Source organism: Phacochoerus africanus, chromosome 10, assembly GCF_016906955.1.
Source record: "Phacochoerus africanus isolate WHEZ1 chromosome 10, ROS_Pafr_v1, whole genome shotgun sequence".
Lineage (NCBI taxonomy): Eukaryota > Metazoa > Chordata > Mammalia > Artiodactyla > Suidae > Phacochoerus > Phacochoerus africanus.
In genome coordinates, this window is record NC_062553.1 from 75,402,306 (window position 1) to 75,426,171 (window position 23,866).

The 23,866-nt window shown below is 48.3% G+C and overlaps 1 protein-coding gene across 4 annotated transcripts in view; it reads right to left on the reverse strand.

The window, feature by feature from the left end:
- The window catches only part of TMEM131L (transmembrane 131 like), a 181,588-nt gene that overhangs the window by 7,441 nt on the left and 150,281 nt on the right, over nt 1-23,866 (reverse strand). For 3 of the 4 annotated variants that reach the window (XM_047798811.1, XM_047798810.1, XM_047798812.1), the window contains exons 26-31: nt 20,837-20,985; nt 10,909-11,033; nt 8,023-8,189; nt 6,436-6,621; nt 3,283-3,361; nt 2,077-2,159 (exon numbers count right to left, since the gene is read on the reverse strand). In XM_047798811.1, the coding sequence (XP_047654767.1) occupies nt 2,077-2,159; nt 3,283-3,361; nt 6,436-6,621; nt 8,023-8,189; nt 10,909-11,033; nt 20,837-20,985 (789 nt within the window). Of the gene's footprint in view, nt 1-2,076; nt 2,160-3,282; nt 3,362-6,435; nt 6,750-8,022; nt 8,190-10,908; nt 11,034-20,836; nt 20,986-23,866 lie in introns of those variants that run through there. The other variant, XM_047798813.1, reaches the window with a different exon arrangement.

Consider the following 23,866-nt stretch of genomic DNA (forward strand, 5'->3'; position numbering starts at 1 on the left):
AAGGAGAAAAGTCAGGGGAGACCTGGACTGCCAGCCTGAGAAACAGGAGTGCCCGTGTGGAGGGACTGTGCAAGCGTCAGCCTGGAGCCTGTGCACCTGTGACTCCAGGGCAGAAGGCAGCGCTGGCTGTGCCAGGCCCAGGCTGGAGGTGCAGATGTGGGAGCTGTCCGGGGTTGCGGGGGTGTGACCCAGGCAAGCAAGGGCCTGGCTCCACAGGGACGGCACGAAAGGTGGGGGAGCTGAGGAGGAACCGCACGGGACCCCGAGGTCACAGCCTGAGCAGAAGGGCACGGGGGAGACCCAGGATGGGGGGCAGACTGTGGGACTTCGTGATGAGGGGGTCACAGGTGCCCCACAGACGCTGTTCAGGGCATCGTCCTTGCACAGCCCGGCCCCGCGTGGTGGGCAGAGCAGGAGGAAAGGAACCAGAGTCTTCCCAGGGCTCCTGCCAGAGATGGGCACAGGGCTGCCAAACAAGGGGGTCAAGAGAGAGGGTTTGGCTGCTGTTCTGAAGATGGAGGTGTCACGTGTGTGCTGGCGGGAAGGAGCCGTGGGAGGAAACGGCTGAGCTGGGCCCTGCAGGGGAGGGCGGGCTGACAGCCCGAGGTAGGAAGAGGCCGAGGAGGCCCAGAGCCTCTGAAGGCCTCCAAGAGCTTTCCTCCTCCCAGGGGAGAGGGCAGTGAGGCCACAGGGAGGCAGGTGGCCAGCTGTGTGAGCCCAGCTGTGTGAGCCGGTCTCTGGTCTTGTTCACCTGCATGGACACAGGTGCAGGAGCTGGGGAACTGGGCAAGACCAGGAGGGAGAGCAGCACAGGCAGAGGAGGCCAGGCTGCCATGGAACAGAGGGCAGAGCACAGGGCAGACACATGAGGGGCTGTGGAAGGCTGTGGAAGTGGACAGGACCAGGCTCTGCGGACAGCTGCTGTGAACAAGCACTATTTTTTTTTTGGGGGGGGGTCTTTTTAGGGCTGCACCTGCAACATATGGAGGTGCCTAGGCTAGGGATCAAATCAGAGCTGCAGCTACAGCAGGCCTACACCACAGCCACAGCAACGCCAGATCCTTAATCCACTGAGTGAGGCCAGGGATCGAACCTGCATTCTCATGGATACTAGGTGAGTTCGTTTCTGCTGAGTTACGATGGGAACTCCTGTGTTAACTCATTCTGACATGCGTTTTTTTTTTCTCCCCACAATTAACTAAACCCTCCCTCCCCTCTGTGATCTCAAAGGAAACAGGCGCTACCTTCTAACCCTTCCCAAATCTTGTCTCAGGAAAGTACTAAATTTAACACTATTTTTTCATGGCACCTGCGACCTACCCCACAGCTCACGGCAATGCAGGATCCTTAACCCACTGAGGGAGCCCAGGAATTCAACTCACATCCTCATGGATACTAGTCAGGTTCTTAACCCACTGAGCCACAAGGGGAGCTCCCCAGGCAGCCTCTAACGCCAGCATGACTTATGTGAGGAAAGGCCAGGGCTGGACAGCTTATCCTACTGAGACTCCTGAGCCTGATTAGGCAGGAAGGAGGCAAGGAAGGGAGCAGTAAAAGGAGGCCCTGGGGGTGACACCTGGACAGACCCCCTGCAGGAGCAGCTTTCCTTCCCACTGGTTGGGCTCCACGTCCATACCCCGGGGCCACTGTCCTATCCCACCCCCAACCCCAGCCAAGGCCAGCAGATGCTCAGCGATTGGTCAGAGGGAGGCCGGTTGATGGGCTTCCGTGAAGAGGGGAGGGGACGAGGAGGCAGAGACAGGGGAGGTGGAGGGCGGCCAAGGGAGCTCCTCAACCTTCCTGGACCAGCTCTCCAGCCGGCCTGGCCTCCCAGCGCCTCCCAATCCAGATGGAAACAGGGAATAAAGGTAGTGGCAGCCCGGGGAAAGCATCCCCTCATTGCTCTGGGGCCAGAGTTTCCCAGAAGGAGGTTCAGGATCCGTGAAGAAGGGGCCCTGAAGCACGAAGCCCAGGCACACTGGGAACCAGCCCTGCCCCCCAAGCCTGCTCTGTCCCTCACCAGCCAGGCCTCGTGGACACTCAGCCAATGTCTGGAGCAAGAGCATCGAGCCTCACCTTTATCTTCCTCTGCACCTGCAGGCCCGGCAGGAAGGCTGGGACATGGCGCTTCCACGTACTGGGGGAGGCCCCTCACGTCTCTGCGGGGAGAAGGAGCAAGCAGGTGAGGAGTGGCTTTTTGTACAAGGAAATACTGCATTTGCAGGGCCAAGTCTGAGGATGTTTTTTTTTTTCCTTTTGAGGGTCACACCCATGGCATATGGAGGTTCCCAGGTTAGGGATCGAATCGGAGCTGTAGCTGCCAGCCTACACCACAGCCACAGCAACGCCAGATCTAAGCCGCGTCTGCGACCTACACCACAGCTCATGGCAACACTGGGTTTTTAACCCACTGAGCAAGGCCAGGGATCAAACCCACAACCTCACGGACACTAGCCAGATTCGTTACCACTGAGCCACGACGGGAACGCTAAGACTGAATTTTTAATGTGAATTTCCCCTCCCAAAACATATAGACACTAGAGACACACAGAAATACACCCAGGAAAAGGCCAAGGGATGTTAAATTCCTAAGATCTGGCAAAGCCGTGTTTTAATAACAACAACAGCACAATTCTCACTACGGTAACCAAGGCAGTCTGCAGCCTGCCCCCCACTAGCTGGCAGCGACCTTCCATCCCCGACCCCTAACCAACAGCTCACGCAGTGCCTTCCTGGTCCAGTTTGGTTTCCATGACACCCCCGTCCTCTCAGGGCGCCTAAAACCCAATTACGCTTCTCACTCTGCAGCCCTTTCCTCCTCACAGTCCAGCCCTGGCCCCCCCGCCAGCTCCCCCTTCCCTCTCTCAGTAAATGGTGCTTGTGCATTTTGTCCGAGGCTGTGAAACCATCACATGGTGAAGCTGGAAACACGTCTGTGTCCACTAAGTTACCGCCAACGTTTCTGAACCATTGATGCTCAGCTTTATTTCAAGTCCTAGCCAAGAGGAGCTGGTTCCCATCTTCCAACTACTGGCCTGCCTGCCTTCAGGAACCAGGTCTTCTCTAATGTGGCCGCATCACCGAAAGGACCCACGACGCCAGAGGCGCTCCCCCTTGAGCCTCCTGCCCAGAAGGACGGCGCGCTCTGAATTATTAGTGTCGGCTTTTACTCGCTGACATCCTTCAAAGGCCTTCCTGTTTGAGCTTGCAGAGCCAGAGAAACACACTGAGCCAAGCAGTACCTGAACCATACGGTAAAAGCTAGAAAATGAAAACACTTACGTGGGATTGCAGATGTTATGAGAAAGACTCAAGGAGATGGGAGCTTCAGAGGGAAAGTCATTTTGTGCGACACTGTCTCCTGCAAAGACACGAAAAGATGGTGTCCAGTTTTTATAAACGTAATTCAGCTGTACCATATGCTCTGTACTCCCGACGCAGACTGCTAACAGCCTGAACCTCTGCTAAGTGATTGATTTTCCACTTTCGACTGATATTCATACACGCAGCAATTTAAAATTTTAATTAAAAAAATGCTTATGTCTATGTAGGAAATTGGGCTCACTCTTCAAAAATACTTTGTCTTTTGGGTCTTTTACACCATTCCTTATATTGGGGGCATGTTCCTGCATTGATTATTGCATAACCTCCAAACCCAACGAGGCTGCATCTGAGGCTGCGGTTACGGCAGCGCCACCCTCCGCCTCGCATTCTCCACCTGTCGGCCTTATCCCCCAACCCCCAGCAAAAGCTGCACTTCTATTTTTTTGTCAACGCTAAGTACCAATTTTGAAAAAGTCTCGCCTTGCAAGCCCACTCTGCACCCGCGTCTGGACCTTGTCTACACGGGTGGTGTTGTTCCCACGTAGGGCAGCGGAAGGAAAGGCTTATCATTTAGGTGTCAGGCACGGCACACAGCAGTGCAGAGATGGACAGTGTGTATCAGCAGCACTGGGATTTTCAGCGGGGTGGGGGTGGGGGGTCATTAGGCAAATAGGGTCTAATAAGGTGCCGGCAGGAGGAGCCCATGATGAGAAAAGACTGAAAAACGGACTGAAAACACAAGAAGGCATTTGTCTCAGTTCTTATGGTACCAGGGCCCTGGTCTCCCAGACAAGAGTTGCTGCTTTTTTTGGGGGGGGGCAGGGTATGAAGGGAGAGGCTGCCTCTGTGGCACCTGCTGCCAGGGGTTGAATCGAGCTGCACCTGCAACCTACGCTACAGCTGCAGCAACACTAGATCCTTAACCCACAGCAGCAACTCCAACAAGAGGTTCTTTACAGGTAGCCCTGCCGGCAGGCGAGAGAGCCAGTCAGGGGGCCGAGGACGGAGGTGGTGGGAGGTGGCTGGGCTCTGGGGGACAAGCGGTTCCAAGGCATCCAGAAAACCCCATGACTCCCTGGCCCAGGTCCTGGGAGGTACAAAGGAGCCTGCCCCACGAAAAGCAAGCACCCCCCGGAAGCCCCAGTGACCCCAACAGCAGCCCTGCCTCCCTGCCTGTCCTGATACAAAGCCTGACCGTGTGCTGTATTGACTATCACAGCAGAAAGGAGTGAATAAAAGCTTTACGCAGACATGGAGCTATAACAAACGATGCTGCGTGAAAAAGCAAGATGCGGCACGACGCATGATCTCCTTTATGTCGGTAAGAGCTATTCTTTGTTTTGTTGATGGATATATGTGAAATAAAATATGGACTAAAAGAAGACACACCACATCCATGACCGTGGACACCGGAGGTTCTCAAGGAGAGGAAAGTGGAACATGGTCTACAACACTACTTCTTAAAAAATGAGGGGCAAATATGACAATGTTAAGAGTTGCTAATTCTGGGTGATAGAAAAAGAGATGCTTTTTTGACTTTTCCTGTATCTTTAAATTTTCAAAAGCAAGGGAGGACCACTGTTCACAGCAACATTATTCATCACACCCCGAAGGTTGTGTCCATCAGCAGAAGAAGAGATGGATAAAATGCAGTAAATACACAGCAGGGATTACTACACAGCCTTAACAAGGAAGGAAGTCCTGACTCGTCACAAGCATATGCCTTGAAGATCATACATGCTGGGTGAAATAAACTAGTCACCAAAGAAGTCTTGCGTGACTCCACTTAACAGATACCAGAGGATTCAATGCATAAAAAGGAGAAGAGAGGTTTATAGGGCTGCAGGGGAGGGCAAGGGAGGGCTATGGTTTAAAAGGGACCCAGGGAGTTCCCGTTGTGGTGCAGTGGTTAACGAATCCGACTAGGAACCATGAGGTTGCGGGTTCGGTCCCTGCCCTTGCTCAGTGGGTTAACGATCCGGTGTTGCCGTGAGCTGTGGTGTAGGTTGCAGACGCGGCTCGGATCCCGCGTTGCTGTGGCTCTGGCGTAGGCCGGTGGCTACAGCTCCGATTCAACCCCTAGCCTGGGAATCTCCATATGCCGCGGGAGCGGCCCAAGAAATAGCAACAACAACAACAACAGACAAAAGACCAAAAAAAAAAAAAAAAAGGGACCCAGGAAGAGTTCCCGTTGTGGCTCAGTGGTTAACAAACCCGACCAGTATCCATGAGGATGCAGGTTCGATTCCTGGCCTCGCTCAGTGGGTTAAGGATTTGGCATTGCTGTGTGGCTGTGGTGCAGGCCGGCGGCTAGAGCTCTGATTCCACCCCTAGATTGGGAACTTTCAAATGCCGAGGGTGCACTCCCTAAAAATAAAGTAAAAAAAAAAGAAATAAAAGGTAGCCAGTTTCTGTTTGGGGAGGGAAAAGGGTCTGAGGGTAGCAACAATGTGAAGGGACGTACTGCCCTGAATTGTACACATCAAACTGTGAAAATGGGACACTTTACGTTGTATCTTAACATAGTAAAAAAATGTAGAAGCAAAAAAATGTGGGAGTTCTCTGAACTGTTCCTGAGACTTAAAAAAAAAAATACCACCACCACCAAAGGGGATAGGTGAGGGGAGGGATGGGTTGGGGGTAGGGGATTGGCATATGCACACCGTTCTACACGGAATGACTGGCCAACCTGCTGTACGGCACAGGGAACTCTATCCAGGACTGTGTGATAATCTAGGTGGGAAAAGAATCTGAAAAGCGATGGATGTGTGGACATGCATAACCAAATCACCCCACTGCACAGCGGGAATTACACAACAGTGTAAAACTACTAGACTTCGATAAAACTTTTTTTAAAAAAAGGAGTTCCCTTGTGGCACAGGAGATTAAGGATCCAGCGTTGTCACTACCATGGCATGAGTTCGATCCCTGGCCCGGGAACTTTTCCATGCTGTGGGCATGCACAAAACAACCTCAAAAATCATAATAATAATAATGGAGGGGGTGGGGTGGGAGGAAGGAAGGAAGAAAAAGAAAGTGGCTAAAATCCAAAGCAAACCCCTTGATGCACAGCAGAAAGTGACCCTGGGCCTGGAGTGGGGGGACACTCACCAGGTGGTAGGAAATGCGGAGGGCCCACTGCAGGCCGCTTGTCCCCATCAGAGCTGCTGGTGCTGCTCCAGCTGCCCCAGCTGCCCCGGCTGGCACGCACGCTGCCTGAGGAGCTGCCGCAGTCCGAGCTGGAGTCTGAGCAAAACTTCTCGGCGCCCTGCTTCCCAGGCTTCTGGTAGTAGCCGTCTGCAGGGAGGGAGGGGGGCCATCTTTCACTGACACAATTTCTCATCGAAGGAGAGAAGTTATGAAGAAGGCAAGGTTCAATGCCAGGATCTGCTACTCTGCTCATCCAGCGCGGAGAGACAGGTTCACTGTAACAGACCGTGGGCCCTTAAACAGCAGTAGGGTGGTGGGGAGTTCCCGTCGTGGCTCAGTGGAAACGAACACGACTAGTATCCATGAGGATGTGGCATGCAGAGGTTCCCAGGCCAGGGACTGAACCCAAGCTACAGCAGTGACAATGTCAGATCTTTAACCCACTAGGCCACCAGGAAATTCCTGTTCTCATTTTTAAAAGGTTTTAAATTAGCAAGATCAAACAAATCAATCTCAAAACGTACAGTAAGGGAGTTTCCATCGTGATTCGGTGGAAATGAATTCAACTAGGAACTATGAGGTTGCAGGTTTGATCCCTGGCCTTGCTCAGTGAGTTAAGGATCCGGCATTGCCATGAGCTGTGGTATAGGTCACAGACGCAGCTCAGACGCTTGGATCCTGTGTTGTTGTGGCTGTGGTATAGGCTGGCAGCTGTAACTCCAATTCAACCCCTAACCTGGGAACCTCCACATGCCAGGGGCGTGGTTCTAAGAAAAAAATAGGAAAAAAAAAAATCAAGGCTGTTTTATTGGACTGGAGATTTGTACGTAACTCCTCTGTTTTATTAAAATGTCCACTGGGAGCTCCCTGGTGGTCTTATTGGTTAGGATTCGGCACCTTCACTGTTGCAGCTGGGGTTCAATCCCTGGAGTACAAACTGTGATTCCCACATGAGGCCAAAAATTCATTTTTAATTTGAATAAATAAAATGTCCACCAAGAGCCTCCAAGTACTCTCTACTCGTGGGGGGGAAGAGCCTCGAGTAAGACCAAGAAGCAACATGCAGGTGTCCAGAGAATCAATGAGAAAGCCCTGAGCCCTGAGCCCTGCGTCCCGGGGGTGGGTGGGGGGTGGGGGGCACCGGGTCTGGGAATAGGAGGATCACAACCACCCCCCCAATACCCCCCCACCCCCATAAGTCCTGTCAGCGTCAGCAGCCCTTTACTCTCCTGACACCCTCCTCCAAGCCCTGGGTGCCCTCTGCCACCCACTCCCTGGGTACTGCCCAGCGGTCCTCGAAGGGGCCACAGCCTGGCTCAGCGGGAACCACCCGGCACAGGTGTGTGAGAACGGCCACTCTTCTCACCTGGTCCCTCCCTAGAATCTCAGCCTCCCGTCTCATCCTGACGGCTTTCCGGCCGGACTGTAGTCAACTAAGCCTGTGAGGTGATGACCTCATCGAGAGCCATGGGTCCCCCAGCGGGTACCTTCCCAGGAAACGACCATCCCTCAACAGCAGCCCCACTCGAAGCTCCACATGGTGCGTACCTGCCTCTCCCTGCGAGGTGGGTAAGCTGCTTCCAAGGCCAGCATCTGCTTTACACGTTTGCCTGGGGTTTTCCTGGAGACACCAGCTTCTGACCGCAATGTCACTGCTCAGCGCGGACCTTTCGAATTCACTGCACACCAGCTTTAATTCGCTCTGTTCAGAAGGCCTGGAAGAGCCACCAGAAAAGATCGTGTGTGCATCTTATCGCGCATGCGCGCATACATACTTGGTTTCCTTGAGACTCAGCAGAGGCGCAAACACGAATCTGCAACAGGGTCAGACCTCTCCTCTCTGGGTCTGCTGGGAGAAAAGGATGAGGGAGGGAGGGATATCAGTAAGAAGAAGATGTTGCCACTTTAGAACCAGAACTAAGCTGGGGCTCATGTCATCTCTTCGCATTTTACAGTGACGGGAAGGAAACGCCCCAGGTTAAATGAGTCCCCCAAGGTCAACTGCTAAGTGCTAAGTACAGAACCAGAACCCACGACTCTCAGCCAGTCTTCCTTGGTGTTAGTGTAAAAGATCATTCTCTCTTTTTGCTTTTCTTAGGGCCGCACCTGCGGCATACGGAGGTTCCCAGGCTAAGGGATGAATCAGAGCTGCAGCCGCCAGCCTACGCCACAGCCACAGCAACACCAGATCTGAGCTCAGGGCAACGCCAGATCCTTAACCCAACGCCAGGGATTGAACCCCCATCCTTATGGAGCTTACGTCAGGTTCTTAACTGGCTGAGCCAGCATGGGAACTCCTAAAATATCACTGTCAACAGATGAACCTGTTCCTTTGTGCCTGGGGGGGAGGTACTGAGTATTAACTTACAGCCTTTCTCATTCACTCATTTGGCGAGCACTTGAGTGATGACCATGAGCCATGCATTATTAGAAAAAAGATGCAGCATCCACAAAGAATAAAGTCCATCTCCCAAGGAGTTCAGTGTCCAGTACCAGCACCTCTCTAACTTGAGGGATGGCTGGGAATATGGTTTTGTCAACAGAGACGCAGAAATGTGCAGAGGACGCTGTGGAGACACCTGGATGATTATTTCCCAGTGTCCAATCTCATGCCTGGCTTGCAGGACGGCAGGTAAGAAGATTAAATGTGAGATGGAGCTGATGGTTTCACTGGTTTCAGGGTAAAGCGTATAGAAGCTGAAGCCAAGGCAACGACAGTCCGACAACCACCACCCACTTCAGCATCGCAAAGCTACAAGCTACCCAAGGGTTAACTCTTTAACAACGTCGTGTGTTTCTTCAGCATGTCCAAAATCTGCTTCGAAAAATATGTCATTCATGTTTAATTGGTGAAAATCCACCCTAATTTTATACCTTCCCATTATGTCCATTTCAGGAAGATATACTGTTTCATAGTGACCCCGTAAGCCCATCAAATTTTTATGAGAATACAAGGTGTACTGGCCTTTCTACCAAAGACCACAGTGCAGCTTTCAAATAATTTAGCCTAAATAAGGATACTCACGCCTCAGTCGTCATACTCAGTGCTAACAATAATCTAATAATGGGTATCTTTCTTTCTCTCCCTCTTTGCATTTTGCTGATCATGGGACACAGAACTAGTGCCTGAGGGCCCTGGGGGTCACCCTGTCCTCCTCCCACAAGGCAGGACACTCCTGGGGGCATGTTACAGGGCTGGGTCCCAGGGTCCGAGCTGCCAATGCAAAGGGGGACAGATGCAGGCAGTGTCTCCCGTGTCCCTCTCCGAGGGTCCTTGCCCCTAGGCAGGCTCTTCTGCCAGAGCCCCTTCCAGCCACAAGAACAGCAAGTTACCACATGCAAATGTGGAGTCACTAAAGGACACCTGGACAGAAGCCCAGGGAAGTCCCTAGCTGGGCTCACAAGAGAGAGAAACCCCCAGATGCAAGAGCACAAAAGAAGCAGAGTGGAAGTGGTGAAGACAGAGGGGCCACGTACCAGGAAGCAGGCTGGGACGCCCATGCAGTCAGGAGGGGGTGCTGGCCCACCGGACAAGCTCCCCATGACTGGGGACCGAGGTGGGGAGCAGTGGGACACCGGGCCTTCAGGAGGCTCTGCACGTGCTATGTCTGGCTCTGCTTCCCACCAGCCCCGGGGCTTCAGTCTAACCTCTGCACCCCACTTCCCACAGCTCCAAGAACCTACAGGACTGAACGCAGCAAAGATTCTATGTGTGGGCATCCTCTTTCATTATCAAAACCCTGGACGGCCCAGCCAGAGGGGTCAAGGTCAGGGTCAGACTGGGAGCTGGGACCTGCCTGTGCCCAGGACCTGCTGGACCAAAGCCTCTGTGTTTCCACAGGCAGAACGAAGGTCCTGGCCTGGCGGGATGGCTCTGCCTCTTTCCCCTAAAACCGCCCTGAGTTTTAAGTAGTTCATTAGGTAAAGTTTTAACAATTTGCTCATTTTAAGGGGTTTTCAGCAAAACAAATAAAAACGTAACCAGCAGCCATGTTCTTTTTGAGAATATTAATCTTATGAATTTTTTTTGTCTTTTGTCTTTTTTTAGGGCCGTACCTGCGGCATATGGAGGTTCCCAGGCTAGGGGTCTCATCAGAGCTTCAGCTGCCATCCTACTCCACAGCCATTGCAACGCCAGATCCGGGCCAAGTCTGCGACCTACACCACAGCTCACGGCAACGACAGATCCTCAACCCACTGAGCGAGGCCAGGGATTGAACCCGCAACCTCATGGATACTAGTCGGATTCATTTCTGCTGTGCCACAACGGAACTCCAAGAACTTACTTTTATCTCAAAATACAAACATCTACACCCACCTAACCTTTTGTTATGTAGCCAACAGAAAATAAGACCAAAAGGCAAAAGCTAAATGTAAAATTAGAGGGTAAATAACAGATGAAAAAATTTCAAGAGATTGTTAAAAACTACACACCTCAAGACCTGGGCAGCACCCCTTCTCTTGTTTTTCCTACACGTTCGATTTTTATTCCAATTTAAGTTTTGTAAATTTCCTTCTTTTTTCTCCTGAAGCTTCTTCTTCCTATAAGGGTCTTCTTGCTAAAAAGAAAAAAAAAAAAAAAAACTTCTAGTAAAGGTTTAAACTTACTAGTACATGGTACACATTGAAAAAAAAAAAAAAACCTCTGTACTTTTTTTTTTTTTACTTTTAAAGATCAACTCCATCTGAATTCAGAACATTCCAACACTAGTGAAAACAGAGACATACATTTTCCTCAATCTCTAGTTTGTTTTCATTTCCCTTCTTTCTCTACCTCCCTCAACCTCTGCAGAAAGAAAAAAAAAATGTTGCCTATAAAATTTCTGAGGAGCTAAAAAGGAAAAACATCTGTTCGCAATTTATGGCCAGCTTGCTGTTAACCTCAGCAGCAATAAACCCTCCGACCTTCACCTGTTTGTTTGGTATGTGCAACGCACACGAACTACTACTGAAGAAAAGCCATGAGAAAACTCCACCTTGGAGTAATTTGTGTTTTTGTGTTTTTCTGTTTATGGAGGAACGTGAGAACAGCCAAAACTCCAGAGAATCCTCCAAAGTAGTTTAAGCTTTTGAGGCAAATGAGGCAAGAATATGCCTGATGCTTTTTAAATGGCAAAAACTTAATTTAGCACGAGATATAAATGTTATATATGTGTGTATAGATAATTTTTTAATTTGGGCTTTTTCCTCTTTTAAATATTAGGCATGGATGCAAACTATTGCCTTTGGAATGGATAAGCAGTGAGATCCTGCTGTATAACACTGGGAACTATATCTAGACACTTATGATGGAGCCTGAGAATGTGAGAAAAAAGGATGTAGACATGTATGTGTGACTGGGTCACCTTGCTGGACAATAGAAAACGGACAGAACACTGTAAACCAGCTATAATGGAAAAAGTAAACATCATTATAAAAAGACAAAATAAATAATGATAACCATAAATAAATAAATACTAGGCATGGTCTACTAACAGGCCCAAGGAGAGTCGGATGTGTTTTGAAATCTTTAAGTAACTCATGTCTTTAACGAGTTCTCATACATGCTCTTTCTCTTCCTTGCACCACGCTGCCCCTTTAAAGCAGCCTGGGAAGAAGAGAAAGAAAAGGTTTTAGATGCCTGCACGTTACTCTCTGGGGTCCTGAGAGCCTCCGGTTATCTATCAAGCAAGATGCTCACTGCAGTAACGAACACTAGAGAGAAAATGATCATGTCAGTGACCATGAGTAGGGTGAGGGTATCTTGCTTGCTTCTTTCCACGCCTCGATATATTTTTCCCCCAACATGTATTAACTTTTTTCTGATTCTGAAGGTATTTTCCAAATACAAGTTAGCGTTCCTCTGTGGTGCTAGAGGTTAAGGATCTGCAGCAGCTCAAGTCACTGCTGTGGCACGGGTTCCGTCCCTGGCCCAGGACCTTCCACAAGCTGTGGATGGGGCCACAAAAAGAAAAGGACAAATTAAACACACAAAGCCCTATCCTATAGGACCTTCTGCTAACTGTTTAAGTTTGATGTTAAACCAATGAAAGACCAATGATGAGACATGACCTGATGCTAAACATTAAATCCCAACCATATTTCTTCATGTGTTGTTATCTGTGCGTTCCCAATTTTGGGAGAGGGGGGTGTCCCCGTCTGTCTCCTTACCCGTCCACTTCAGGGCCCAGAAAGGCTTTTTAACACAGCAGGCACTTAAGCCTCTCTGTCCCTCCACGGTCACACACAAATAAAGGACCAGCCTCTAAGTGGAATGAGGAAGAGTCAGCTGGTCAGGAGTCGTTCTTCCCCTCAGCCGCCTTCTCAACCCAGCCCGGCCAGACGGCACCATGTGCCAATGAGAGGGTCGGCACTGCGGGAACCACACACAGGTGGCACCCAGTGCTGAGAAGCATCGCCCCCTTGTGTGTGTGCATGTGCGTGTGAGACACAGAGAGAAGCGCCAGGCAGCAAGGAAGAACCTGGCCAGGGTCAGCTGGGCAAGGACGGGCCCACAGTGGAGGCAGCTGACAGAACAGAGAGGGACAGGCAGACTTGAGACCCAAAGCCAAAGACTTGTCAAGACACAGAACGATGAATAAAGGGACCACTGGCTCTTTGTTTCCTGGTGTCACATGGAAACATGTCACATGCACAGAGGCAGGCCTGACCAGGAAGCTCAGAGAGTCCACACAGACCCGAGACTGAGACCAGGCCAAAGCACCTGGTCGGAACCACACTGTGTTGAAAAGCTGTGTCACTTCCGGCAAAGGCCGTGGCCTCTTTGTGCCTTGGGCTCCCCAGCCTTCCTCAAAAAGCCGTGGTGAGGCTTAAAGAACTTGATGCACAATAAGCAGTTTACAGGAGACTTAAGCTATTATCGTCATCACCATTGAATTACTTGAACCAAGTTGTCTGATGCCCCTGAGCAAGGGACCATTTGACTGCAGGGTGAGGAAATAAGATTTCCTAAGCCTGACATTCCCATCGTGGCTCAGGGGAAAGGAATCTTTCATCCATGAGGATGCGGGTTCAATCCCTGGCCTCGCTCAGTGGGTTAAGGATCTGGCGTTGCCGTGAGCTGTGGTATAGGTCACAGATGCAGCTCGGATCTGGCGTTGCTGTGGCTATGCCATAGTTGGGCAGCTGCAGCTCCGATTCGACCCCTCACCTGGGAACCTTCATATGCCATGGGTGTGGCCCTAAAATTAAAAAAAAAAAAATTCCTAAGCTTTACTAATAAAAGCAAAGGAAGAAATCAAAGAGAAACAAATCATGGGTTGATAGCACAAAAGTGTTCTTAAAGCCATGTATATAAGTCAGAGCAAATAAAAGAGGGAAAGAGCATACTGTGAAAAAATTATTATACTATTTGATAGAGCTGATACCTACACCTATGTTCTTGCAGGAAACAAGAAAAAAAACCACTAACATTCAATAGCAAAGTGGGCAAAGGACATGACATGCAAACTCACAAAAGAAACAGAGAAAGCTAAAAACATGAAGAGTTTGCCCACCGATATTTAATAATAAAGTATGTTTTTAGGAAAGGCAAAGTACAGACCAGCCTGTATCTCAGCTTTCCATTTTAGCTTTAAAAACACAAGTGTGGAGTTCCTGTCATGGCTCAGTGGTTAATGAATTCGACTAGGAACCATGAGGTTGTGGGTTTGATCCCTGGCCTTGCTCAGTGGGTTAAGGATCCAGCATTGCCGTGAGCTGTGGTGTAGGTCGCAGACGTGGCTTGGATCTGGCGTTGCTGTGGCTCCAGCATAGGCCAGCAGCTACAACTCCAATTAGACCCCTAGCCTGGGAACCTCCATATGCCGAGGGAGTGGCCCTAGAAAAGGCAAAAAGAAAAACAAACAAAAACCCAGAAATGATGTGTTTACACTGCATGTTTCTGCCCGCAAAGGCAAGGGCATGGCAAGGCAGCAGCGTGCTGTAACAGCGTGCTTCTGAGCGGTGCCAGCGAAACTGGGTTAGATATTCACGTCTAATAAAAGGAATTTTTTCAATGTCTTGGATGGATGATTTTTTTTTTTTTGGCCTGTGTTTTTCAGAACTTTACCAAAAAAATGAAGAAACATAACTACTTTTCCTCATAAGAGATACAGACTGAAATGAAAAACGAAACCCTGTCATTTACCTATCACACTCCCCAAGTTTCTGCCCCAAAATGGTGCTGCTGAAACCTGAATGAAATGATCATTCTCGAACACCAGGCATGTGAAAGGAAACCAGGCACCAGCCTTCTGGAGAGCAAGCTGGTAGCCCCCGCCAGGGCCCTTAACAGCTGACACTCTTTTAATTCTGTTTCTAGAAACCTACAGCAAGGATATACCAGGAATACCAGCAAAACTTAATAATGAAACTGTTCATCATACAGTTATTTACAAAAATTAAAAGCTGCAAACAACTTTAACGTCCACCTGCAGGGGAACGGTTTGGATTCAGGCAGAGATAAATAATGGGATGGTATGTAACCCGTGAAAACAAAATTCCCCATTCATTTCTAACATGAGAACAGTCACAATTAGGACATTAAACAAAGCACAGAGACATAATAATAATGATCCTGAGTTGTTTTTTTTCTTTTAACATGTGCACAGAGAAGGAAGAGAATATAGAAAAATGTAAAAAGTGACCCATTTTGGACAGATCTTTTCCTCCCTTCTTTATGTTTCTGTAATAATCATGAATTCCTCTTCTAAAAAAAAAGATCCACTTAAAAAAAAATAAACAGCAAGGGCTGGGATTAAACTTTAGTTTGTGATTCCCAAATCTGGGCTTCAAGCTCCTTTGCCAATAAATCCAGAGGAATGCTTTCCATGTGCCACAGAGAGAAGATTTATACAGTTTTCTAAGCTGCGAAGTTAGGCCCCAAGAATGTACAAGAAAAACAAACACTGAGCACCGTGCTTGGGAATGTGTTTATTGAGAATGATTTTCTCCAAATGAACAACGAAATGGAAAGTACACTCGGGGGTTTAAAGACGAGCTCTACACCAATGGGTGGTGAGTCACCAAGACAGCAGAGAAGAGCCACCCCCCACCCGCCCCAGAAAACCCACCCTGCTGACCTCCACGCACAGCCCGAGCCCTGGACGCTCCATTGGATGTCTGTCCCGCCCAGGCTCAGGGACCAGGAGGAAGGAGGAACTTGCACGAGCCCTGAAGCCGAGTCCAGGACGTGTCTGAGCTCCATGGACAGAGATCAAGACCTGGCCTGTGCCCTCCTAGATCTGATGGTGAACAACAGGTGGAGAAGAAAGGACTCAGACAGCACCCGGCCACCGGTGGACGGTGAGCTGGGGAGGGGTGCTATCCAGTCCCGGGACCGAGGGCCCTGGGCAATCAGCTCCCCCCTCTCCTCCCGAACACAAGGCTGGGGGCTGTTGGGTCAGCACAGCTTGTTGCTGGCTTCCATTTCACTGCAGGGCAGCTCAGAGGGCTCTGACCCTGACTTCACCCATCTCCACCTCCCCAGGACTCAGCGACTCCACCTGGGCTCCTGCAATCAGGCCCCGTCTCCACACTCAGCATCTTGCTGTCCACCTTCTAGACCCCGCATCCCGCCAGCTAGCCGGCCGGCTGGAACTCAGAGGCCATAGCCTCTCAGGACACAGGTCAGCGGACTCATGTCACCCTCCAATTCTCACCTCCATGGGGACCACTGCCAAGTCCCAGGCTCCAGGTGTGGGAGCTCATGTCAGTGTCTGCCCACCTGTCACCTCCCTGGTTCCCCCACCACTGGTGGTACTCACCAGGGCAGCTATTCTAGGTACTTCTCTTCGCCTGGCTAATTCTCATGCCCCAGGAGGTAGCGGTACTGTCAGCGCCCTCCTGTGTCAGACAAGGCAACTGTCAAATGGAGGAACTGGCCCAAGGTTGTGGAGTAAGCGTCGAGTTGGATTTAGGCCTCAGGAGTCTGGCTGCCAAGTCCATGCTCTCAACCACTAGGCATCACTAACCTGGCAGACATAAACCCCGACTTCCTATCTTCCGGTCGCCCAGATGTAAAACCCTGGAGCTGTCCTTGCAAATGCTCTGTAAGCAAAGGTGGCTCCTCTACTTTATGCTGTCAGGAGCGAGGAAGGCCTGCTGGTCTTCCTGCTACACCGTCTCCCACCCGCTCTCCTATCCTTCAGCCCTGCTCCTGCCTAAACACAGTCGAATACAGCACACACCGCGGCAGAGGGAAGGCCTATTGCGAGACGAGAGGTGGCATCCATTTTCCCACCTGGGCCTCCAAAACACTGAGACTGACCCTGCAGAAACTCATCGTTCACAGATTCATTCAAGCCCCCACCACGCCACCACACTGGCTCGAGGGCAAGCATTCTGCCCATCTTCCTGAAACTCAACTGAAAAATATTCAATTGCAACCTTTAAGAAGATCGCAGCCTGCAGACTGCTTTCCATTTGTTATCCAGCCTCCACCCCACCCCACCCCCCGCCACCCTCGTTCTCAAACCTTCAACTGTGCTCCACAATTCGCACCTGGGTCCCCAGGCTGGTCGTCCTCAAGCCAAATCCTCCTCAAAGACCAATGTCCTTTAAAAAATTTGATTAAGGAGTTCCCGTCATGGCTCAGTGGTTAAAGAACCCAACTGGCATCCATGAGCATTCGGGTTTGATCCCTGGCCTTGCTCCCTGGGTTAAGGATCTAGCGTTGCTGTGAGCTGTGGTGTAGGTCGGAGATGCTGCTCCGATCCTGCATTGCTGTGGCTGTGGTGCAGGCCAGCAGCTGCAGCTCTGATCCGACCCCTAGCCTGGGAACTTCCCTGTGCCGCAGGTGTGGCTCTAAAAAGACAAAAAGAAAAAAAAACTGATCCTAAAAATTCCTTAGCGGGCACGGATCCCTTCCTACTGCTTATGCTCACTTCCTTGTGTTTCCAACGGAGATCCAGAGAATAAAGACTAACCCTGGCATCGGCATGCAAGGGCCTTGGGTGTGAGGACTCTGAACTCTCCCGTCGTCCCCTTCCTCCCAGTCAGATGACGTCCTCACTGCTCCCAACATCACCACCAGGCTCCGTGGTGCCGGGTGCCTGCCTGCCCTCCACACGCCACCTGCATAAGTTCCTTCCCCCTTCAAGGGCTCCCCGTGGCCCCCGCTGGTGAGACTGACCTTCCATTTCCGCAGCCACCCCCCGACTGTGGACTGGTTTCAGCACTCAACTTCATGCAAAGATCTCATCTTTCTCAACAGACCGCAAATTCCTAGTTTGGAATGTCTGTGATTTTCTCATTTGGTGTCATTCTCATCTCATTTACTTAAACAAAAAATCCAGACTTTTTATAGCGTTCAAGCAAAAACAGAGTAGTATAAGAAGGAAAAAAAGAAATCAAGCAAAATCCCACCACTCAGAAATAACCAGGGCGTTCCCTCTGTGGCTCAGCAGTAATGAACCCAACTAGCGTACATGAGGATGCAGGTTCGATCCCTGGCCTCGCTCAGTGGGTTAAGGATCCAGTGTTGCTGTGAGCTGTGGTGTAGGCTGCAGATGCAGCTCGGATCCTGAGTTGCTGTGGCTGTGGCGTAGGACGGCAGCTGCAGTTCTGATTTGCACCCTAGCCTGGGAACCTCCATATGCTGCAGGTGCGGCCCTAAAAAGCAGGAGAAACAAAAAAAATAAGAAATAACCAGGTTCTCCCACTTGGCAACCTTCTTTTTTTACATGTCTCTGTATGAATCTATACACACATAAGGATGGCAAGACAGACGCCAGAGCAACTGAGTCAAGGCTCAGTTTGACTTGAACTTAAAAGAAGGAAATGAAGTAGCACAAAGAACTGCCAACTTGCAAATAGCTGCTTCTTCTCCACATGATACATTAATTCCTTAAGGATCTAAGGTTGAGAAAAAGATGCTAAAAGATATTTTTTAAGTTTTCACCCTTTTAAACTCCGTGTTTCCGTTTTGCACAGTATTGGTTCTCTACTAAGAGGGATAAAATGAAAATTTACTTTTGCTGACCTTCCAATCCCACCTCCTGTTTTTGCAGATTTTATTACTATTTTTGCTTTGTTAAAGTTTTAATATTTATAGGAGTTCCCGCCGTGGCACAGCAGAAAAGAATCCGACTAGGAACCATGAGGTTGCGGGCTTGATCCCTGGCCTTGCTCAGTGGGTTAAGGATCCGGCGTTGCTGTGGCTGTGGCGTAGCCCAGCGGCTACAGCTCCGATTGGACCCCTAGCCTGGGAACCTCCATATGTTGCAAGAGCAGCCCAAGAAATGGCAAAAAGACAAAAACAAACAAAAAAAAGTTTAATATTTACAATCTGTTCTGCGATCATAACATTAGTTTTAGTTCTGGATACAAGATGGACAGAAACCTCAACCACACACCTTTAACACACCCTCCTCAATCCCCCGGTCTCTATCCTCACGTTGGTCTTGGTTGGCTAACTGTCACTAACATCTCTTTCTCAAGCAAGGCTCCCGAGTCCATCTGAGTTGAGAGAGGTGCATCTGCTGCTGGCATTAGCTGTTTCTATGAAGCCTGAGGCAAGCCTAGGGTTTCTTGATTTTCCTGCCTTTTCTGTATCCGTCTTTAAGCTTTCCGTTCAATCCCTTAACCAGGATGTGTCTGTGTCCATTATTAAGAATCAGCTTTCCTCGTGCACACAGTGTGCCCCTTGGATCTTTAAGTTTATTTCTTCCCTCCTCTTGGGAAATTTTTCTTCTAGTATATCTCTGAATTTTTCTTCTAGTATATCTTCTAGTATATCCCACTGTTGGGCCATATACTCAGACAATCATGACGCTTGTGTTGGACCATCTTTGTCCCCATGTCTCTCATCATCTTTTCCTTACAATTTTCAATCTCTTCAAATTTTTCTGGAGTTCCTGTTGTGGCTCAGTGGGTTAAGAACCTGCCTGTGAGGATGCAGGTTCAATCCCTGGCCTCAGTTAGTGGGTTAAGAATCCAGTGTTGCCATAAGCTGCTACACAGATCACAGATGTGGCTTGGATCCGGTGTTGCCGTGCTGTGGTGTAGGCTGGCAGCTACAGCTCTGATTCGACCCCTAGCCTGGGAACCTCCGTATGCTGCGGGTGCAGCCCTAAAAAGAAAAAAAAGAAAGAATAAATTTAAAAGGATGACATTATTTAAAAATATCTCCTAGAGATACCAAAAAAAAAAAAATTTTTTTTTTTCATCATGGTTCAGTGGAAATGAATCTGAGTAGTATCCATGAGGACGAAGGTTTGATCCCTGGCCTCACTCAGTGGGTTAAGGATCTGGCATTGCCGTGAGCTATGGTGTACATTGCAGACCAGGAGTGGATCTGGCACTGCTGTGGCTGTGGCATAGGCCGGTGGCATCAGTTCCGATTTGACCCCTAGCCTGGGAACCTCCATATGCCATGGGTGCGGCCCTAAAAAGACCAAAAAAAAAAATTTTTTTTTCCCTCTACATTCACTCTGATTATCTCATATCAATTCCTTCAGGTAAGGCAATTTTTGGCCATTGTGTATATAATGTGATGTCTACATTGACTTAACTTTATAAAACGTCTTTCAGCCTTATCCTAGTGCATTAATTTGCCTTTAAAAGCTCTTTATTGAACTCACAGTCTAAGTATGCAACATCCTCAGAGTTCTCTTCAAGTCTCTGGATATGTTTTCGTCTAGACTGGGATCTTCACGTGTCTCCTGTATGTTCACTCCTTTCCCTCATTTTCACTGTAGTGTATCTCTACAGCTGCAATGCTATTTTTTTCACGATGTTTGTGCGAACACGCACACTTTGTTCTGACATAATTAGCTGTGTGCTAACATACATAGCTTTGTCCCGATGGAAAGCAGATAAATTCTCCCACATTCCTTTCCCACCTTTATCTGGGAACTTTTGTTCCCCCTGAGATGCAAGGCTCAGTCCTGCTCTCTAGATACCCTGTAGTAGCCTGCACAGTGGGTAGGGAAAGATTCTACCGTACTAGGGCCTATGCACCAGAGCTGGAAAAGCATCCTTCTCCTGTGGATTCCGGCTTATGCTTCTAACTCACATGATTATGGTCTGAAAACGGATGCTGGGAGAACAAATGGAGTGGAGGGACGAGCGATCTACTTCTATTTCACACCCAGAGTTATAACCCATTTGCTTATGAACAGCCTCTCTTGAGGATAAAAGCTATCTGATGTCACCAAAAACTATTTTAGAAAAGAAAGTATTGTGGTACCTCCTGTATAATTAAAAGACAAATAGATTTTCTGAACATAGCAAGCTCATCAATGATCAATATGGTTTCAAAGGCATAACTAGCCTCTTTGAAAAGTATGAAATGCAGAGGTACAGTTATTACACAGATACTGGCACGCTAAGCCCCAAGAATAGGTTTTGTTCTAATAGCAAGAAAAAAAGGAATACAGACCTCGACTGATGGTATATCCTGTTTCTCAGAACACATGTCTTCTTTAGATGCTCTGTGAATCTTCTTTTCTGAAGAAGACTTTGTGTCAACCTTTTTCAAAGTCTCACAATTGTCTACTTCATTCTTGACAGGCACTTGGTGGGTATTCCCTTGAATAAATAAAAATGATTCAATTTCTAGCTCATCATTCCCATCCAAGTCCCCCACAGTTCAATCTCCTCCCTACACTGATCTCATTTGATGAAATGAGACTTAGACCTCCAGATTGGTTCTGACATTCACAACGCTCTAGAAATGTATTTTGTTTACAGGTGAAAATGCACGTCTCTTCGGAGTTCTGCAAACAGTCATTGAGAGAGGTCGAGGGAAGAAAAAGCAGGGGCGCACTGTTACTCTCGGCCGCATTATTCACAAAAGCTAAAAGGTAGAAACAAGCCAAACGCCCGTGGATAAAGAATGGATAGATGAAATGTGCTAAATACCGTGGAATGCCATTCAGCCTTAAAAAGGAATGATTCGTCGTGCGACAGTGTGAGCATAATTTATGTTCCTGAACTGCACACGCAAAAATGGTCAAGATGCGGGATGGAAGGAATGAAGGTCAATAGAGGACAACATGGATAAGCCCTGAAGACATTACAGTCTGCGAAAGAGGGCAGTTACAACAAGACAAATACTGTGTGATCCCACTTGTGTGAGGGACTCAGAGTCATCAAAGTCACAGAGAAAAAAGAGAATGGTGGCCCCCACAGGACGGGGGCTGGAATAGAGGTAATTACTGCTTAATGGGTACAGAGTTTCCGTTGGAGATGATGAAAAAGTTCTCGGCAAGGAGTGATGGTGACGGCTGTACAATGATGACAATGTACTTAATGCCACTGAGCTTTGTGTTTTTACGTGGTAACTTTTATGTTCTGTATATGCTATCACAACATTTTTTTAAGTTGGGGGAAGCAGAGAAGGAGGTAAGACCTTGGATTCTGGTCATGACTCAGACACATTAGTTTTATAATCAAAGGAAGTCTCTTAGGTTGACTGAGCTCTGGTTTCTATACTTATAAAATTAAAATACTACCTCCTCTACCTACCCTGCCTGTTATAAAGATGCAAGTGGAACAGATATAAATGAAAAGGCTCACGAAATCAAAACTACCATGAAGTGGTACCACTTCATACCAGCCAGAATGGCCATTGTCCAAATCTACAAACAATAAATACTGGAAAGGGCTGTTGGTGGGAATGTAAACTGATACAACCACTATGGAAAATAGGATGGAGAGTCCTCAAAAAAATAAAAATTGAACTACCATATGATCCAGCAATCTCACTCCTAGGCATACATCCACAGAAAACTGTAATTCAAAAAGACACATGCACCTCAATGTTCACTGCAGCACTATTTACAACAGCCAAGATATGGAGGCAACCTAAATGCTTATCGACAAAGGAGTGGCTAATGATGATGTGGTACATATACACAATGGAATATTACTCGGCCACAAAAAGGAATGAAATAATGCCATTTGCAACAACATGGATGGACTTAGAAATTATCACACTAAGTGAAGTTAGACAGTGAAAGACAAACTTCATATGATATCACTCATATGTGGGATCTAGAAAAAGGATACAGTGTTGCAAGACATGTTTCTACAATATTTTCTTAGCCTCTTTGCTTCTATTTTCTATGCTGAAAACTCCATCTTGTCCTGCCTTACTTTACCCCCATATTCCTGCTTGAAAAACAGTTCCAGTGCTGGTGAATGACTTAAGCTTAAGAGTAAAGACCTAAACGCATAAGTTATTCATGTGGTCAGCTGAATGAGGACATAACGCGTTGGTCTAGGCACCCAGACCTGCACAGATTGGCACACTGTTTGCATAGCACGACATGTTCCTCTAATGAATAAGAGGAAGATAAGCCTCATGGCCCCAAGGGGTTTATGAGGGGTCGTTAGCAGATATGCGTTAACAAGGAGAACCGAGGTGCAAACATAGGCATGCTGTTTGCAGAATCACAATGATGGTTCTCTAGATGCAATGCATAGATAGCTGATGCCAAGCTTCCTCAATGATTTAATGATTAATGATTGTTAAATGCCTAAAGGTCAGAACAAAAGCTTAATCAGCTACCAGCTATGCGACTTTTAAAATAATTAAAAAAAACCTGTATCCTGCACCTACAACCCCCTCCTCACTTGACATAATCCTAAAGAGCACAATAAAAGCAGTGTGGTTTCTTGAGGTGGTGCTCTGGGTCCCTGAGACCTTGAGTTCCCCCCCGCCCAACCCCGTTCCCACCTTTAATTAAGACAAACGTCTCTCTGTCTTGTTTTATGTTAACTTTTTCCTAAAGTTTCACAGCACCCATTCTTCAGCCCTCCCTGCTGGGCTAGTCTCTGCAACACAGGAGTTCTCTTCATGGCTTAGCAGTTAAAGAACCTGACTAGGATCCATGAGGATGCAGGTTTGATCCCTGGCCTTGCTCACTGGGGTAAGGATCTGGTGTTGCCCTGAGCTGTGGCGTAGGTCGCAGACGCGGCTCGGATCCCACGTTGCTGTGGCTGTGTGGTAGGAGAGCAGCTATAGCTCTAATATGACCCCTAGCCTAGGAACCTCCATATGCCGCAGGTACGGCCTAAAAAAGCAAATAAATAAATAAATAAATGAAAATTTAAAAAAATTTAAAAAGGATACAAAAAGAACTTATTTGCAGAATAGAAGCAGACTCATAGGCTTTGAAAACAAACTTATGGTTACCAAAGGGGACAGGTGGCCAGGGGAGGGGTGGAGTGGGGGTTTGGGATCGGTGTACGCACACTGATATCTATGGAATGACTGGCCAACAGAGACCTGCTGTACAGCACAGAGAACTCTAGCCGATATTCTGTGCTAGTCTATATGGGAAAAGAATCTGAAAGAGAATGGATGTATGTATATGCATAACTAAAGCATTTTGTTACACAGCAAAAAATTACCACAACCTTGTAAATCAACTGTACTTCAATAAAACTTTAAAAAATGAAAAAA